The sequence below is a fragment of the Polistes canadensis genome, unplaced genomic scaffold, assembly GCF_001313835.1.
Source record: "Polistes canadensis isolate GaletaPanama2010 unplaced genomic scaffold, ASM131383v1 scaffold_56, whole genome shotgun sequence".
NCBI lineage: Eukaryota > Metazoa > Arthropoda > Insecta > Hymenoptera > Vespidae > Polistes > Polistes canadensis.
This window is the reverse complement of record NW_014569603.1, coordinates 685,307-702,758: the sequence shown is the minus strand read 5'-3', so window position 1 is coordinate 702,758 and position 17,452 is coordinate 685,307. Positions and strand designations below refer to the sequence as shown.

The 17,452-nt window shown below is 30.0% G+C and overlaps 1 protein-coding gene across 3 annotated transcripts in view; it reads left to right on the top strand.

The window, feature by feature from the left end:
• Positions 1-17,452, top strand: part of LOC106785769 — a 65,018-nt gene that overhangs the window by 41,747 nt on the left and 5,819 nt on the right. For 2 of the 3 annotated variants that reach the window (XM_014746488.1, XM_014746487.1), the window contains one exon: positions 11,339-11,704. In XM_014746488.1, coding sequence (XP_014601974.1) covers positions 11,347-11,704 — 358 coding nt within the window. In that variant the 5' untranslated portion in view covers positions 11,339-11,346. Of the gene's footprint in view, positions 1-11,145; positions 11,238-11,338; positions 11,705-17,452 lie in introns of those variants that run through there. The other variant, XM_014746489.1, reaches the window with a different exon arrangement.

Here is a 17,452-nt window from a genome sequence, read left to right as displayed (position 1 = left end):
AGTAAAAGGAAAGTTTTAAACGGTGGACCATTTACGATGATCGATTAGAGAGGGTGAAGCGTAACGAGAGATGCTTGCTTGGATTTATCTCGAAAGAGATAACAGTTATAGTTTATTTTTTTTCTTTGTTCATTCTCATTGAAATAATTACTATCTACTATTTATTAATAGTAGGGAAAAAATGACGATTAAAATTCTTCGACTTGTAGATAGAAATGACGATAATTTATTTGTTAAAAGTATAGATTTTGATCTTTAGATAATATTTTGTGTATTAGTTTTTGTAATTTATTATTTGATAATGAATATATAGCGTAACTTCATCGAATATTTGTAATTAAACAATAATGCAGATTAATTGCAGATTTATCGTTAAACGATTGTAAAGTTAACGGACTATTCAAACTCGTAAAAAAAGGTGAATCAATAAAGGTTTGATTTAATAACGACGATGTCAATATCGATTATGTTATCTACATATTTTTCATTTGATTTCGTATTAATTATTATAAAATTAAAAAAAATGTCTTTATTATGGTTAAACGAGGGTATAAAAAGGTATGAGAAAATTATTATATAGGAAATAACTGAAGGAACACGATTCGGTGATTATTTTGACATAAAATAGGAGTATATAAATTAGTAGAAAATAATACGAGAGGAAAAGATTCTCCTCTCGGATTTAATATTGTAGAGATAGAAACGAGATTAGATTTTGTCAATGCTTGTTTTCACTAACATCGGTGTTATCTTTTCCCCTTTCTTTTTTCTTCTCTACACGTTTCATGTAATATAAAGATATACATGCAAACGAGCATATCATAATTCTCGGGTGTCCGCTTAAAATCGTCTACAAATGTTTTCTCATCCCTCGTTAAAGTCTCCCGGTTACATTTTTATTTTACCGTTTCTCTATTTCAGTTAATATAATTCGGATGATCATTTCTAAGCCATGTTAAATTTATATTAGTAAGACGAAGTGAAAGATATTAAAATAAATACAGTGATCTTCCTTGTGTAATAAGTTCATTGACTTATTAAAATAAAATAAAAAGAAAAAAACAAAAAAAAAATAGATTACTCATTTCTAAATACATTTAACACGTGTTCAACTTTCTAAATGATATTTTAAATAAAATTTAGTGTTTATAAAAAAAAAAGTTTTTTATGCCAATTGCGACAACTATATCGATTAAAATCTCTCTTCTATTTTAATTTTTATTGTGTTCCTCTTCTCTTATATGCTTCATTCCTATGGTCCGAAAAAAAAAAGAAAAAAATTGTAAATTGTGAAAATAGAAATTGTTAACTATTTGAAATTCTTAATTAGTATTATATTTCAAGATTTAACTTAAGATTTTATTAAACATATCCGTTTATTGTTTTATATCTTTACATTAGGCTACAATTATCGAATATTTATTTTTCTTTTATCTTTATTAGAAAGACTCATAAGAATCATTAAAACACGTCACACTCGTGTATCTATTTCTAACTGTGTTAAATGACATTAGCGATTAACAAATTATAAATAATCATTATAATTACGTTACAATGCAAATAGTGCGTCGATCAAGGATAAAATGTACATAATATGTGATTAGAAATAATTTTTATCCTTTTTTTTTTATTTTTTTATAGAAATAACATTGCAAACGTGTTACGTGATTGAACACGTGCTAGTTAAATAAATTTTGTTGTTGTTTTTATTTTCATTAGAAAGGAAAGTATAGAATTTCTCATTTTTATACGTCCTCTGTGTGTGTGTGTGTGTGTGTGCGTATTGAAACAACACACTGTCCCAAATACGAAACGATCTTTAAATTATCTTTCTCTAGTATCCTAGAAATTAGCATGTCAATGGCACATAGAGCTACCGTGAACGAAACACGCATGTTTGACTCGTTCTTAATTATGGTTTCAACTAAATTCGATGTCTCGTGTCAGAAATCAAGACAGGTGAAAGCCTACTCTTGGTAGTCTATCAAAAACGTAAATAGGGAAATCGAACGTACAAGTTGTTAACCTAAGTTACAGGTAACGTACATTCATCATCCGATAAACATCATTATTATATTATGAATGTAATATAATCTTATTATTAATAATTTTGAGAAAAATTTACAAAAAAAAGTTTTTTTTATATATATTTTTAAATGGTCTATTTTGTAATATTTAAATCATATATATAAGAAAAGAAAAAAGATAATAAAATATCAAAACTTTATATTATTCCTGATATTTAAATTAAATGCCTTTTTAAGACGCGTTCTTTATTTTTTATTAACATCGGTCGGATTTAAATTTTACGTCTTACAATTATATATTTATTTTGAATTTAATAACAAAAAGTTAGAATATATTTTGACTTTTAAACAAGTACAAAATTATAAAAATAGTAGTAACAATAATAATAATAATAATAATGTAATCGTATATTACGATAATCGAGCGAACGTGAAATTCTATAACATAAAAAAAGATAAAAAATAATCTTCATTGCAATGATAAAATCATTCGTGACTTTTTAGTAATAAAAGTTTCATCAGTCGAACAAAAAAAAACAAAAAGAAAAGCAAAAAAGTAAGAATTTGCTTCACCTTCTCTTTCTTTAATACCAGCTGCAGCAAAATACAACTGCAATTTGATGCCACTAAATTGCAATAAACCGAACGCATCTTTCTTAAAAGGAAAACAAAAAAACTATGAGGAGAAAAAGAGAGAGAGAAGAAATAAGGAACTACAATATAATATCTTGCAGTTAGATACGCCTGATTTAGATTCGATTTGAAGAAACTTATATGCGTTCCTTTTTCTCGTAAATATATATACGTGTAAAAGAATTTATCTATGTCTACTACGTATATGCATGCGAATGTGTGTATATATGTATGTATGTATCCATCGACAAATCCATGGAAAGAATGAAAGAAAGAATTGGTCGGCTGGATCGAATACGCGGAGTAAGTATCGTGGCACGTGCGTTACGTGAAACCATGCAATATTCGACGATGGCATAAAAGTGCATACGTCGAGAGCGTGCAGTTCCTACACCACACACATATAATACACACACATGGTGCACGGCAGCCTCCATCAGGAACTTTCTCCAGCCTGGGGCATTTGCGCTCGTGCGAACACAAATATAAATACTTACTTACTTTGGCATAAGTTCGTGATCGTCTGTGCATCGTAAATTTCATCTTTTACCATTATATTTACTAAAATCGTTCAAAATTACACTAAGATATTTTACGAATAGAAAAAATGATATGTAATTATTCGATTATTTATTATAATTAAAGTATAATCCAAAAATGTTTATATACTCTTATGAACATTTAAGTTATATTAATAAATATGTTGAAGTATAGTAAAATACGAAATAAAATAATTTTACGTGGGATAGGGAATAAGAAAAAAAAAGAAAACAAGAAAATGAAGCGCAGGTTAAAGTTTATATAATAGTAATCAATAAATAAAGTAATAGAGAAAGTATAATAGAAAACAAGGAATATAATCTAGTGGAACTAAATGCATCGTTATAGCTTAATAAAAAAAAAATATAAAGCACGCAGTTAAGATTTTCGTGTACTAAATCAAGAAATGATTAACTCGTTTAACGAAGTGGTCAACGTATGAATATTATTAATATTGATGATAGTAAATATAACAGTGTGATAATAATAATAATAATAATACTAACGAGCATATTCGTGGATTGGAATTTGTGTTGTAAACTACGTGGATGATGAAGAAAAGCTCGTTGTTTCTCGTGAAGAGCACGTTCGAACGGAAATTAGCATAAATCCAAAAGCAGAGCTCGTTACGTATGGCTTTTGGTTCGTGGTCTCTGTGTTCGCATGTGACAGGTGTTCCTTGACTCTTCTTCCAATTGTACGTTCGAGTCTCTTCGAGATCATCGTTCTCTTATTCTTATTCTTTTTATTCTTCCTCTGAGCTTAGCACTTTGCATTCTTTTGTAACTATCGTCTTCTTTCGTCTACATGTATAAATACATAGTCATCTATCCATGTATGTTTGTATGCATGTGCTCGTTCGTTATTTTCCTCTCATAGCAAGTCTAACTTTTACAGCTAAAATCTGACGCAGTGAAAATGTACGTGCAAGTGAGTTAGAATCTTACTTGCTTGCTTGCTTGCTTGCTAACTATGGCCTTTAAAGTCCTATTCGTTGAAGATGCATAATTGTGCACACGCGAAAACACACGTGGAAAATACGTATACACTCGTTATTATGCAACCTGGAACTAGGAAGGTGTTACTTCCCCAAACGGTACTTTTAACAAATGGATATTTTTCTTTTTCTGCTAAATATTTTTCTTCTTTTTTCTTTTTTTTAACATCATTTTATTAATCATTTTAAATATAAATAAATTTATAAAAATAAAAAATAGATTTTCCCCTTTTATGGATATGAAACGTACAAATACGTAAGTGTTATTTAATTGTTGTAAGATTTTTAAGGTTTCGGATTTTATAAATGTAAATCTTACACCTACGTGGCTTTCGTATTCGTCTCTACGAAGTCGTACGATTTAAATGGCACAAGCAGGAAAAGGAAGTAACGCATGATATTACATAATTTTTATGCTGCAACGTTTTCAAAGGAAATAAAAAGAAAACCCTGGAAAAAAATCAATTAGGATATCCTTTTTTTTTGCATGAAAAGTAACTTTATTATTTTCAATTCGATTCAACGATCTATTTTAATGATTAGAAATTTAAAATAAAAAAAACTAAACTAAATGAATTTAAATAAATAAATGTTGGAACGATGTAAGATTTTCATTCGTTACAATTTTTATTATTTGTTTTTGTTATTTATTTTGTAGTTTATTAAAATAATCACGCGCGATAGAGAAATCGCTATTAGCTTGTTCAAATTTATAGTTATGCTATGAAACGATGAAATTAAATTTCGTTCTTGCGAGACACATTATTTAACGAGTAACTAAAGAGAAAAGATAAGTGTAGTAGTGTTCGAGAAATTTTAATTATGGGCTCATTTATCAAGACGCTACGATAGGATAGTACTCATTTTGTTGTCTTTAAACTTTCACGTGTAATCTTACCATTTTAATCGATTTTACTTATTTGCCAAAGTATAATTAAAACAAAAATTAACAGGATAAATTTTATTTTCAACGTAATTAGATGAAACAAAAGATTATAATTATAATATTATTACTAAAATATAGTATCAATATAAAAATAAATATATACCTTTTCAGTTATTATACTGCATCCATAAATTGAAACAATCACTGTTCCGAGCATATAAAAATTAAGAAATAAATTATCGAATGTGTGTAAATTTGACGAAATAATTTCTGAAATAATGATTATATACTATATATAAATTTATTATAATATTAATGAAATATATATAAAATAAGTCTAATATAGTTTTCAATTGAAATAACCATTAAACAAATACGAAACATCAAGCAAACATCCTCTAATAAAATTTTTGGGTAAAAAAAAGGAAGCAAATAAAAAATAAAAGGAAACATTTTTAGATATACTCGATTTAAATTTCACTTTGTTTTTAGCTTTCACATAATGGTAGTGTTTTTCTAACACACGCAAAGCAACGTTTTAGAATAAATGGAGATCGTCAGAGACCGTCTGTCGAAGAACGCGCAGAATTTCCCTTTCTCTTAGCGATAGTAAGGCGACACAACGTGCTTTCGATCTCGAGAGGTTGAATCTCGAATCCGAAAGTCGCCCACTTCGATCCGTTTTCTTCTTCTTTTTCTACTTTTTTTTTTATCTTTCTTCCTCGATCGACAGATTTACGTAGAGACCAGAGAATACCAAATCGATATGACCTACATTCTTCGAAGACTTTCAGTGTCTCGATTCGAACGATATATGTATATCGATCGGGTGAAAAAGATCAGAAAGGAGAGGGATCCATCCAATGGATTTAGATCTTTCTCACGGATCTTTAAAGATTTTTCTAAATATATATATAATGTATCCTTAACTCATTAGAACGGGACAATTTATCGATGTATAAAGATTTTACATGAAATTTAAAATTCGTATTTGACTTATAATTAATTGAAGTATAATTTAATAAAATTATTATTTCTCCATTTAATCGCGCGCGCGCGGATTTAAATGTCCATTTAAATGGTTACGTATGATAGTTATTTATATATATAATTAATGATTTAATTAAATTATTCCTCAAAAAAGAAAAATTCAGATCTCGTGAATAAGTAATAAAATGTTATTTAAATGTAAACGATCGAAATGCAAAGTGGTGATAATGGTGAAATTAATAATTATTCATTTGTAATATTCATTTTAATAACCGAGCAAAAATTATAATTATTACCAGAGGAAAAGACGAAAATAAAAAAAAAAAGAGAGAAATGTGAATAAATTTTCTTTCAAGAAAAGGAAAGAAAAACCCTTACTAATCTTTTCCTCACAATCCTTTCTATATCTCAGAACTTAGGATCATTAGTTTTTTCTCGATGAGAGCAAATAACACAAGTATACTTCAGATGAGATAGAATGAATCTACAGTAGCTAAACCATAAGATTACTTGGTTCGTGGAGATAAATCAAAGAAAGAAGAAGAAATAGAAAAAGAAGAAGAAGAAGTTCTGAACGCAAATTAGATCACCTACGATTATGGTTAACGCCGAGCTAATTATCCCGGAAACTTTCTTAATCAAAAACTCGTACGGGTATCTTTTACTTCTTCTTTCCGTTCGTAAAAAAAAGGAACAAAAAAAAATAAAAATATACAATAAAAAATGAAGTAATAAAAGGGAGTGTAGCAAAAGTCAATATAAATGAAACTGGAGTCTCGATCAGACTCGTTCATCCGATCACAGCAGCAAGATAAATGTATCCGTGCTTAAGAAAGCAAGAACTTCTTCTTTGTATATGTATATGTATGCATGTGTATCTTACTCCGTCTCTCTTTCTCTCTCTTGTTATTTCATTCTCGTATCAAACGACACGGAAGAACGAAACGATACTTTTCTCTTTCTCTCTCTCTATGCAAAGTTACGATTCTATTATCTAGATAAAATTAGAAAAAAATCAAATAAAATAAACTAGATGTCCAATGAATACTTTTAAAACATATTGATTTTTTTTTCTCAATGTTTTCTTCATATATCACTTTTCGTTGAAATCAGTTCTTAAAAATCTATCTCACGTATTGATATAATATCGTGAAAAATGATATTTAAATGACTCGAACATGATAGAGAAAATTAATAGATACTTCTATCTCTATCAAATTATTTATTAAATAAATAATACAAAATTAATAATACAAGGGTTATATATAAATTGTAGAGAAAATGAAAAATGATGAAAAAGAAAAGACGAGAGAAGGAAGGTAAATAAAAAGAGGTAGTTATTCTTTAAATAGTAAACCCGGTGGAACAATCGATCATTTTATTTTTCATCCCTCGAAGTATCAAAGTTTCTTCTTCTTCTATTTTGTTTTGTTTCAATTCCAAAAATATTTCGACAGATTCAAACTCTCCTTCTCTCTTTTTATCTTTCACGAGTGAGTTCAGGAGCAAGCCGCCAATTAAACGTCTCGGAGACGTCTCCTGCTCGTTGCTGTTAGGCTCGAAAAGTGTGTATGAAAGATAATCGTCGAGACTCGTTAATTCGCACGGAAACCACCTGTCGGCCCTTCCAAAACCAAATATATACATATATTTACATATATATATATACATGTATATGTTTGTGTGTGTTTCTATATGTCTGCGTGAGTTTTTACGTGTAAGTTTCTCTTCTTGTATTCTCTCGTACGTCGTTCGGTAACTTCGAAATATATATCGTGATCGCAACATCGAGAACGAAGTAGCAGGCGCGAAATCGACGGCTCGAAATCTCGCACTGGTAATTTCTCAACAACCAGGATGACGACAACGACAACGACGACGACAACGACGACGACGACGACGACGACGACGACGACGATGATGATGATGATGATGATGATGACGATGATGATGATGACGATGATGATGATGACGATGATGATGATGACGATGATGATAATGACGATGATGATGATGATGATGATGAGTGTGAAGAAAAAGAAAAGTGAAGGAACAAATCACTAAAACTCGTACCTATCGTCAATCTTTTTTACATTCGAATAACGTTTAATGATTTATTAGTTTTTATTATATTAATTATTGGTTATATTGGTAGGCAGATTGTTTGGAAATTTTAATTGAATTTGGTAATTTAAAGGTTTTCTCGTTATTTCAAATCATTTAACGTTTTAATAAAAGACAGTTGAGACGTGATTTAAAACTTTTCTCCATTACGATTTGTCGAGTAGTTTTATATTTGGGATCGAATATGGAAAAACAAATTGATAATTTATCGAAGTTATTACTCGAATTAACTAATAGGTAAATTAGTTCGATAATTATTTATATTTTTGAAATATAAATTAATAAATTGTAATATGAAATTATATAATAAAAAACGCTGTTTAAATAAATTTATTAATTATACAAATAATTGCTATAAACTGATTTATGATTGAAACGAGAGGAAGTTATTATTTGTAAAAGTATTTAATTGATTTTTATAACATTACCATTATTAGCAATATTATACTTGTAATTAACATAAAACTTTTCTCTAAAGATAATTATGAAAAAATTATTCGTTCTCAATGTTATTTGTTTGTAATTTTCCATCAAGTTCTCGTAAAAGCAATTAAGAGATAGAAAGTGATTACGAAATAAAGAAATAAATCAAAAAGAAGAAAAAAAATAACGAAAATCGAAGGATTCTGATACATTTAATTTTCAAATTAATCCTATCTATAAGATAATTGCAAGAAGATAAATATAGATGAATAATAAAACGTGGACGAACAATAATAACATTACGAATGAATTATACAAAAAGATGAACATCGTTTTCTTCGGGAGAAAAAAAGGAAAAAGAAAAAAAGCAAAGATCAATTCGCAAACAAACAGTGAAAAGGGAAAATAAAAGATGAGAAGGAAGGAAGAAAAAAAACAGAAGAAAAAGAGAAAAGCATACACAAGTTTCTTTGGAATAAATCGTCGGATACTATCAGAGGAAAATCAAGGATCGAGAAAAGATAGGAATTGAGATCGAGAGAAGAAGAGTGGACTATTCCAATACGATAACGTTAGCTCTCTAACTCGTTCCGACATAAATCCTTTGCTTACTGACTCGTACGAATTAAGAAAATCACGGCGGTCTTTTCTCCTTTACCTCTCCTACCCTCGTCTTACGTTACTCTTTCTCTCTCTTTCTCGTAGGGATGTTGTTCAAGGGTAAAGTAGAACGAGTATGCAAGTAAAGAGAAAAATAAAAGAAAATGCAGAAGGGTTTCTTTTCCAGGTTCTCTCTCTCTCGGTTTGGTAGAGCTAATCGACCGAGTCGAGAAACGAGCAACGTTGCGAGAAGATAAAAGCGACAGAAATCGTTCAACTTTCTCTCCCTCTCTTTTTTTGACGTACGATTTTTCAAAAAACGAAAAATAAAATAAAATATAGAAACAAATAAAGAAATGAGAGGTAAAAAAAGTGAATTATAAGATCGTCAACGTAATCGGGAAAGTTGAAAAGAGATCCCTATGTGCGTAAGTAATTGCTATCTTTCTTTCTCTTACGCACAGTGCGTATACATACACATATTTATACATATATATACACATATTTATACATATATATACACGTATGTATATACATTGGAAGTATCGAAGCAGAGCACAGCATCACCAGGAACAGCGTCATCATCATCATCATCATCGTCGTCGTCGTCTTCGTCTTATTCTTCTTCTTCTTCTTCTTCGTCGTTGTCGTTCTTCGAAGGTAGCTTGTAAAGTTGAATAGCCTTGAATGAAGAAAATAAATAAATAAATAAATAAATATCGAAAAAGAGAGATAGAGAGAGAGAGAGAGAGAGGGAGAGAGAGAGAGAGAGAGAGAGAGAGAGGGAGAAGTGACCTTCGTTCTTAGCGAACGTAAGAGAAGTTAATTGCTCTATACGTTGGTCGATGCCATTCGAAAATAATATTCTCGCAACTGAGATCGTTATAATGCCACTGTTACGCGCTATGTTTTGTCGAGCGCGACCTCGTGGAACGTTATTAACCATCTTCTATCTCCATCTTTCTTTCACTCTTTCTTTTTGACTATTCTTTGCTATTGCAGTAAAGTATTGCATGGATAAACGTATATTTGTATGTGTTTATATCAAACATCATCTCGTATTATATATATTGTATATCACATCTTTTTCTCTCCATCTCTCTCACTTTCTCTTCCTCTATATTTCTTTTTTCTACTTTGTAAACGTGTAAGTCACGTTTTATGAATTATTTTATACGCGTATACGTGTATATATGTGTATTAGAGACAATTTATGGTTACACGAAAAAAAGACCGTGGATCCTTTAACGGCTTTAACGGCCAATTATTTTTAGTTTCTTACTATGATTTACCCCTACTCTATCTTTTCAAAAGGTTTCGATAGGTTTATCCTTGCTTATTCCAACGATCGTCAGTGGAACCATCAAGTGTTGGTGTCCTTCGAAATTCTCGTTAAAATTATTTTTTTTTTTCATCATTTAATCGTTCCAAATTAATTCTTTCTTTTATTAGAAGGATTTTTATATGACAGATATCTCATTAGTAAAACTGTATCTTGTTTTGTTTTGAAATTATCTTAAATTATTTTTTAGATTGAGAATAGAAAATTCAATTACTTTAATTAAAATCCTTGAAAAAATGATCTTTGTTTTCGTGCCAATTCATAGTTCGAAAATATATCTTCATCGATCTTATGAATTTTTATTTACGATATTCACACAATTGGCTATTGTTTGATAGACAATAGACCTCAACTGTTTCGAAGAAGGTTTCGTTTCTTTTTATTTTGTATTTTTTTTTAAACGTTACTTCGTTACTTAGGTACAGCAGCAGCATCCTGTTGTAATACAAACGAAAAATCCTAAAATCCTCTATTTGCTCATTTGTTCATTGTTAAAAGAGCATATTCTGTTCCATAGAATAACTAGTTAACGCTTATGATAAACTTTATAGAAGATTCTACGATTAGTTGCATGTGCTAATGAAACTGTAATAAAAATATTTATAGCAAAAACAATAGAAAATATAGTCCATTAGCACAAAAAGAAAATAAAACTAGAAGAGTTATATTTCATACGTATGTACTACTTACGTAAATATTGGTTTTTATATTTTTTAAATTATCAATCATCTCAGCATATAATAATTGCGTTGCATTTGTTTTTTTATTTTTTTCAGGAAGAGCGATGTTCAAACGATTATCGAAATCAAGGCGTCACAGTGCCGATGACGTCGGTCTTAGTTTCGGACCAAAGAATCCTAATTTAGAAGAATCGCAGACACAAGCGGGCGTCAGTTCGATTCCAGTTACTCGTGACAATTCGGAAGGATTGATTCCTGCTGCTTTACTTAGGATTTCCAGGACGAAATATAGTAGAAGAAGTTGCGGCGATGCTACAGCAATGCAAGCGTTACTTGCTTCCAAACAAGACGAAGAACAGGAGGTCAGTGAGGTTGATTACCCTACTGACTATCAGACAGATTATCAAATGGTCACTGCTGTACCAGCGTTCATCGTCGAACATGAACCCGAAAAACAACGAGGTACGTGAAATTTCACTTCTTTTCCAGATTTTTTATTCCCAGTGACTCAATTTTTTGCATCATTAAATAATTTATTAATATTAATCCTTTTTTTGTCTCTAATGATCCAAGGGTTGTGACATTTTTATAATTTGTATGAAATTTTTTTCCATTCTTTTTTTTGTATTTTACTTTATTTCTTTTTTTTTTTATTTATATTTATAAGTATTTTTATAGAGCACGTAAATTTCAAGGCAGGTTATTATTTTTATTTTTACTCGCGAGACTTTTTATGGGAATTTGCTTTTTTCTTTTTCTCTTTTATTTTTTTTATTTTTTTTTTTATTTTTTTCTAACAATTTAAGTAGGTAATAAATTCGATTGGTCATTCATAATACATACATAGAGTTCCATACATAGACAGCATATAAGTTCGAACGTACGAGTTACTACTCGACGAACCTTGAACGTTCCACCTTCCATCGTGCGGTTACGCCATGATAATTCACAAATTGCGCAACCGTTGCATCGTGATACAAGACGCCTATATGCGCCGCATTCTTATCTACGACCACTGGTTCCGCTTCTTCGATCACTATAACACGAGATTAAGAGCAACGATGGAAAACCACGAATGAAGAAAAAAAATAAAAGAAAAGAGAAAGAAAAAAGAAAAGATTCTCTACGCATATTTCCTTTTATTTTTATTTCTATTTTTATGCACCTCGATAAAAATTGCAAACAAAACATAATTTCAAATTATTGACGATCCAACGTGAATTTGAACGAAATTTTTTCAAATTGACAAGGTTTAATTTGTTAATAATTTTTTTTTGTTTACTTACGGAAATAGAATACTGTAGTTTTTTATTTTTTACAAAGAAATTTATTATTTTCATTTCAATTTTGCTCTTACTGAAATTTCGTAAGATATTTTTGCATGCGACTCCCTCGTTCCGCTCTCCCTCCTTCGAACAGTCATGAACATTTAGGTATTGCGAGGTGAAAATAAACGCGCGGTTAGCCACCTGTACCAAAGGGTTATGTCTTTCCTCAAGCACATGTCTTTTAATTATTCTTATTATCTTCATCAAAGATCGTGCAGCGGGTAGACAAAACGTTTCCTTTGAACTTTCACAAATCATTATTTTACTTCCGATAATATCTAACATCATCGAATTAACAAATATACGAATCTTCGTGAATTTAATTTCAATTCAAATCCAAACTATATATATGAAACAAGAAATCAATTGAATATACGAAATAGGTGAGACGAATAAAACAGAGAAGAAGAAGAAGAAAAAGAATAAAATACGTTTTAGATGTCGTAGTTTGCACCTGCACAGCATGCTTCAATATTTCTTTTTTTTTATTTTATTTCTTTTTTTACTTCATTTCGTTTCTTTATTTTTTGTGCTTCTCCCCTACCCTCCTCCCTGCCCCCCTGAAGAAAGGGCAACCTTATTAAAGGCTTTAGAAAACCGGCATGGAGAACGACCTCGGGGAACCTACCAGGGCCGTTAATTAATTCTTTTTGAAGATATTCGAAAGACGCACTTTAAGACCGGTCTTCAATTAGTCACACGATTATGTCGTCACGATATGTCCTCCTGTCGCATCACGAGAAGAGAAGTGTCACACCTCGTTAGACTCGTTCTTATTCCTCTCTTCTTATTTTTATTCATCTTATTATTTTTATTCTTATTTTATATCATAGTTACTCTTTCTAATCGCGTGCTTTATTCTCGTATAGACTTTCATACGTTACTTTTTTCCTATACTTTTACTCACGACACATTATCTCGTTCAATCTTTCATACACCATTTTCTTTTTTTAAAGAATGAATTTAAATAATATATTAATTAAATAATTAAATAATATTATCTTTATTATTCCTCTCTTTTACAAATTTACGGAATCCATTCTGTGTACAATCGTTCAACAACAAAATCCTTACACTACTAAATAATATTGACAAATATAAATGGGTAATAATAATAATGGAAAAAAGAAATAATCGTATAAATAATAATAGTAATTGAATTAATTATTAGAAAGTTTATATATCATAGGGTACATGTTCATTCAAGTAGTTCATATAAGTTAAATTATTTTTATTTAAATCGTTCAGAAACAAATAAATTATTAGTGTAACAAATTTCTGTGACACGTAATATAACAATTTATCTCATTCATAATTCAAAAGAGAGAGAATAAAATATATTATTATATATTAACTAAATATATATATGTGAAATAAATTTATAATTTTTTTTTATATACTAATAATAATTAATTTAATTATTAGAATACGTACGTTTTAATTGACACATGTTCATTCGGAAAATAAAATAATAATAAATACAACAAATCTCTTCGGTTTGTTTTTTTTTCAGAATAAAATTACATGTAGGAATAATTAACTGATCCTAACAAATGAAAAAGAAAAAAACTTCTCTTTTATTAAAAACCAACAATCAAACAAAATTTCTAATCGTAAACCGTTGAAAATAATTTCGATAGAAATTTTCAGTCGAAATCGCTGATACGTAACTTTCCCGTCTAGCTTTTACCGTTAAAGAAATGGGTCAGCGCGCATCGATAATTGACGTTTAATACCAACCAATGAAATTCGAAGTAGTTAATTACTGTCTTCCTTGTTAGTAGGTAATATGGCTTGATCATTTGTAAGGAAAAGTATTTATATCCTATCGCGTGTATGAATAAACGTCAAGTTAAAATCACATTTTAAAATTAGTCAATAATTTATTCCGTCATTTTTTCCGTATTTTATATCCGTCAGTTTATTTCTTTAAATTTCATATATTTTCTTTAGTAATAATAATCGAAGTTAACTAACTAACTATAGTGTATCGCGTTATAGTTGGAAGAAAAACGTGATTCGTCTCATTATTACGTTGATAATTATTCCTGTTTTTCATCCTTAATTGATAAGTAGTAACAGCAGAATCAGTAGTAGTAGTAGTTGTAATAGTATGTATTTAATATGATACGACGTGCGATTATTAAGATGAAAAAAAGCATAAAATAAAAAAGGGATCGTTATCGCTAATATATTCATCACTATTTTCGATTTGTATAGTGATCGACGATAACGGGCTTGTAAAGAGTACAGTTAACAGCAACAGTATAGTCTTCTCTTTCTCCTTTTTCTTTTTCTTTCTGTTTCTCTTTCTGTTGAGTTTACGGTTACACATATACGTAAGTACGTATGCTGTACCCCTATGTTTTTTGAGAGAGGAGTGAAAAGTTCGTCGTTTACTAAATCGATAAATCGTTAATGTACTGCACGTTCGACGAACCGAACTTGCCCGACGAACCAGGACACCACAAGCAACACACGACGCCCCTGTATAGTGAAGAAAAAGAATAAAAGAGAAAAAGGGACTGAAAAGACGAAATTGATTTTTACACTTAAATACCATGCATTCCTTTATCCAACTTCAAACTCGCGGAGTTCGCGAACTGACGATTATTTCGTATAACGATCGTTAATTCTTTTTAAAGAGGAAATGGAAGAGGAAAAGGAGGAGGAGGTCTTAAAAAGGATGGAACTTGAGATCTGGATTATTTTCGTGGACATTTTTTTTCCTACCATTTGTCGTTTGATTATTTCTACAAGTCGACTTTCTTAAGGATTTAATTGTATTTAATTTTATTTTTATTATTTAGATATGAATAATTAGTTTTTAATGTATTATTACATATATAAAATAATATTTTTATTTGATATTTTAATGTTGATCACATTAATTATTGTTTGCGTTGAAAAATTATTTTTAATTATTTAATAAATTAATCATAAATAATTTTTTTGCATTCAATATATACATGTAAATTTTTTTAAATTAAATATTCAGCTTATTAGGAATGCAAAAAATATTTTTCAAACGGGAAATCGTACAAAGTTTTTTTTTCTTTGAAGAAAGAAAGAAAAATGTTAGCGAGTCTAATTACTTGGAACTACGACATATATTATGGTCCGGTGATTTCCTTGTACTCTGTCATGTTAAAATCATCAGATTCGACTTGTTGACCTATATAGGTCAAATATTCTTTGAGATTTTCTTCTTTGTCTTTTTAATGCTATTTTTAAAAAAGAACGATCAGCACTTAGGTTCGAACACTTGCTAATCTCGAAATATCGCATCCTTTCACTAATCAACCGTCTGCTTGTTTCTTGACTCGTGCCTCGTTAGAACAAGAAACTCACATACTTAACACACACACGCGTACTCCCACACACAGGTATATGCGTGTTTCTTTTTTTTTTTAAATTCTAAAGAAATTGTAGAGAAAGAAAAAAATTGAAAGTGATTTTCGTACAAAAATTCGAAAAATTTTAGATATTAATTTGTGTATGTTATTACGTTACAAACTACTAAACGTATATACAGTACAGTATTGTACTTCTTATGATAGTTATCATCGTGTTTCATGCTATCCGCATCTCTAACCGCATTGCCGTTACTTTTCTGCGGAAAGGTGTACAACAATAGTACTGGTAGAAAGTAGTCAACTTGACTTGGCTCTACTTTAAATGCGAATAAATGTTTGCATTATTAGTTTTTGTGCCGACAAAAATTATAAAAATAATATTATAATTAAATCGTTGAAATATTTCACCTTCATCTAAATATTTTACAATCGTCAAAGATAATAATTATGAATATTCGTATTAATATAAACGAAAAATTGAAATGTTATGCACAAATATTTTAAGAAAAGAAATGTAATATTTAAACAATGAATTTTGAGTGAATAAATTTTCGGTAGATCGAATTTGTTTGCAAAAAGGTTTTTCACACCAACAGGAGTCGATTCGGAAACAAGCACAGTTGCGACACGGTCACGGACACTTCCTTTCGGAATTACATTGCGGATTATAACGCGTTGCTTCCTCTGTTAGGTTGTTCTCGTTGAAAACAGTTCCTTGCGAGCATCGAGTCAAGTCGTTACTATTCTATTTGTTCTCACCTTTGTGGACTAGGACAATAGTGTGATAAGTGATTCAAAAATGTGATGGAATAGAAATTGAATTATTTAACAACAAGTATTATTTTGTAACCATAATAATAATAACCAAATAAAATTATTTAAATTGATCATTTAAATAATCAAAGTACTTTGATCACTCACTTAATCAATCAATCAGTCAAACAATTAAACTACGCCTCAACTAATTCACTAAAATCCAAATTCAACGAACTTTATAAAAATCTAAAAGATAACCAACGATTAAACTTCCTCTCTGCAATATAAAATTAAATTAAATTGACACAAATATCTAAAGCATAATTGAACGATGCAACGTTAGTAAAGGCACCTATTGCATACGCATAAAACATATCAGACTAATTCACTAAAACCAAAAACATGACCAACAATTAAAACTTCCTCTTACGTCAAATAATAATTAGAATAAAATTGACGTAAAGATGAAAAAAGAGAGTATTTAGGAGTGCAGTATTGGTAAGGGTGGGTATCATATACACACATAGACATATAAATTTATACATATGTATGTACGTGTCTGGCCGTTAACGAGGCTATAACGCGTTTCGAGTCAACAGACCGTTTCTCTTCGTGTACCGCGGCGTGCGTTATCGCAAAACACGTGTACCCGATACCTGAGCAGCCTGACAATCGTCTTGGCTGTTCGTAGAGGATCGAATGGCTCGATGGTAGCACGGCCCCGTTAACCGGGCTGACACCTCGAAAAAGTAGTCGCAAAATACGCGGAA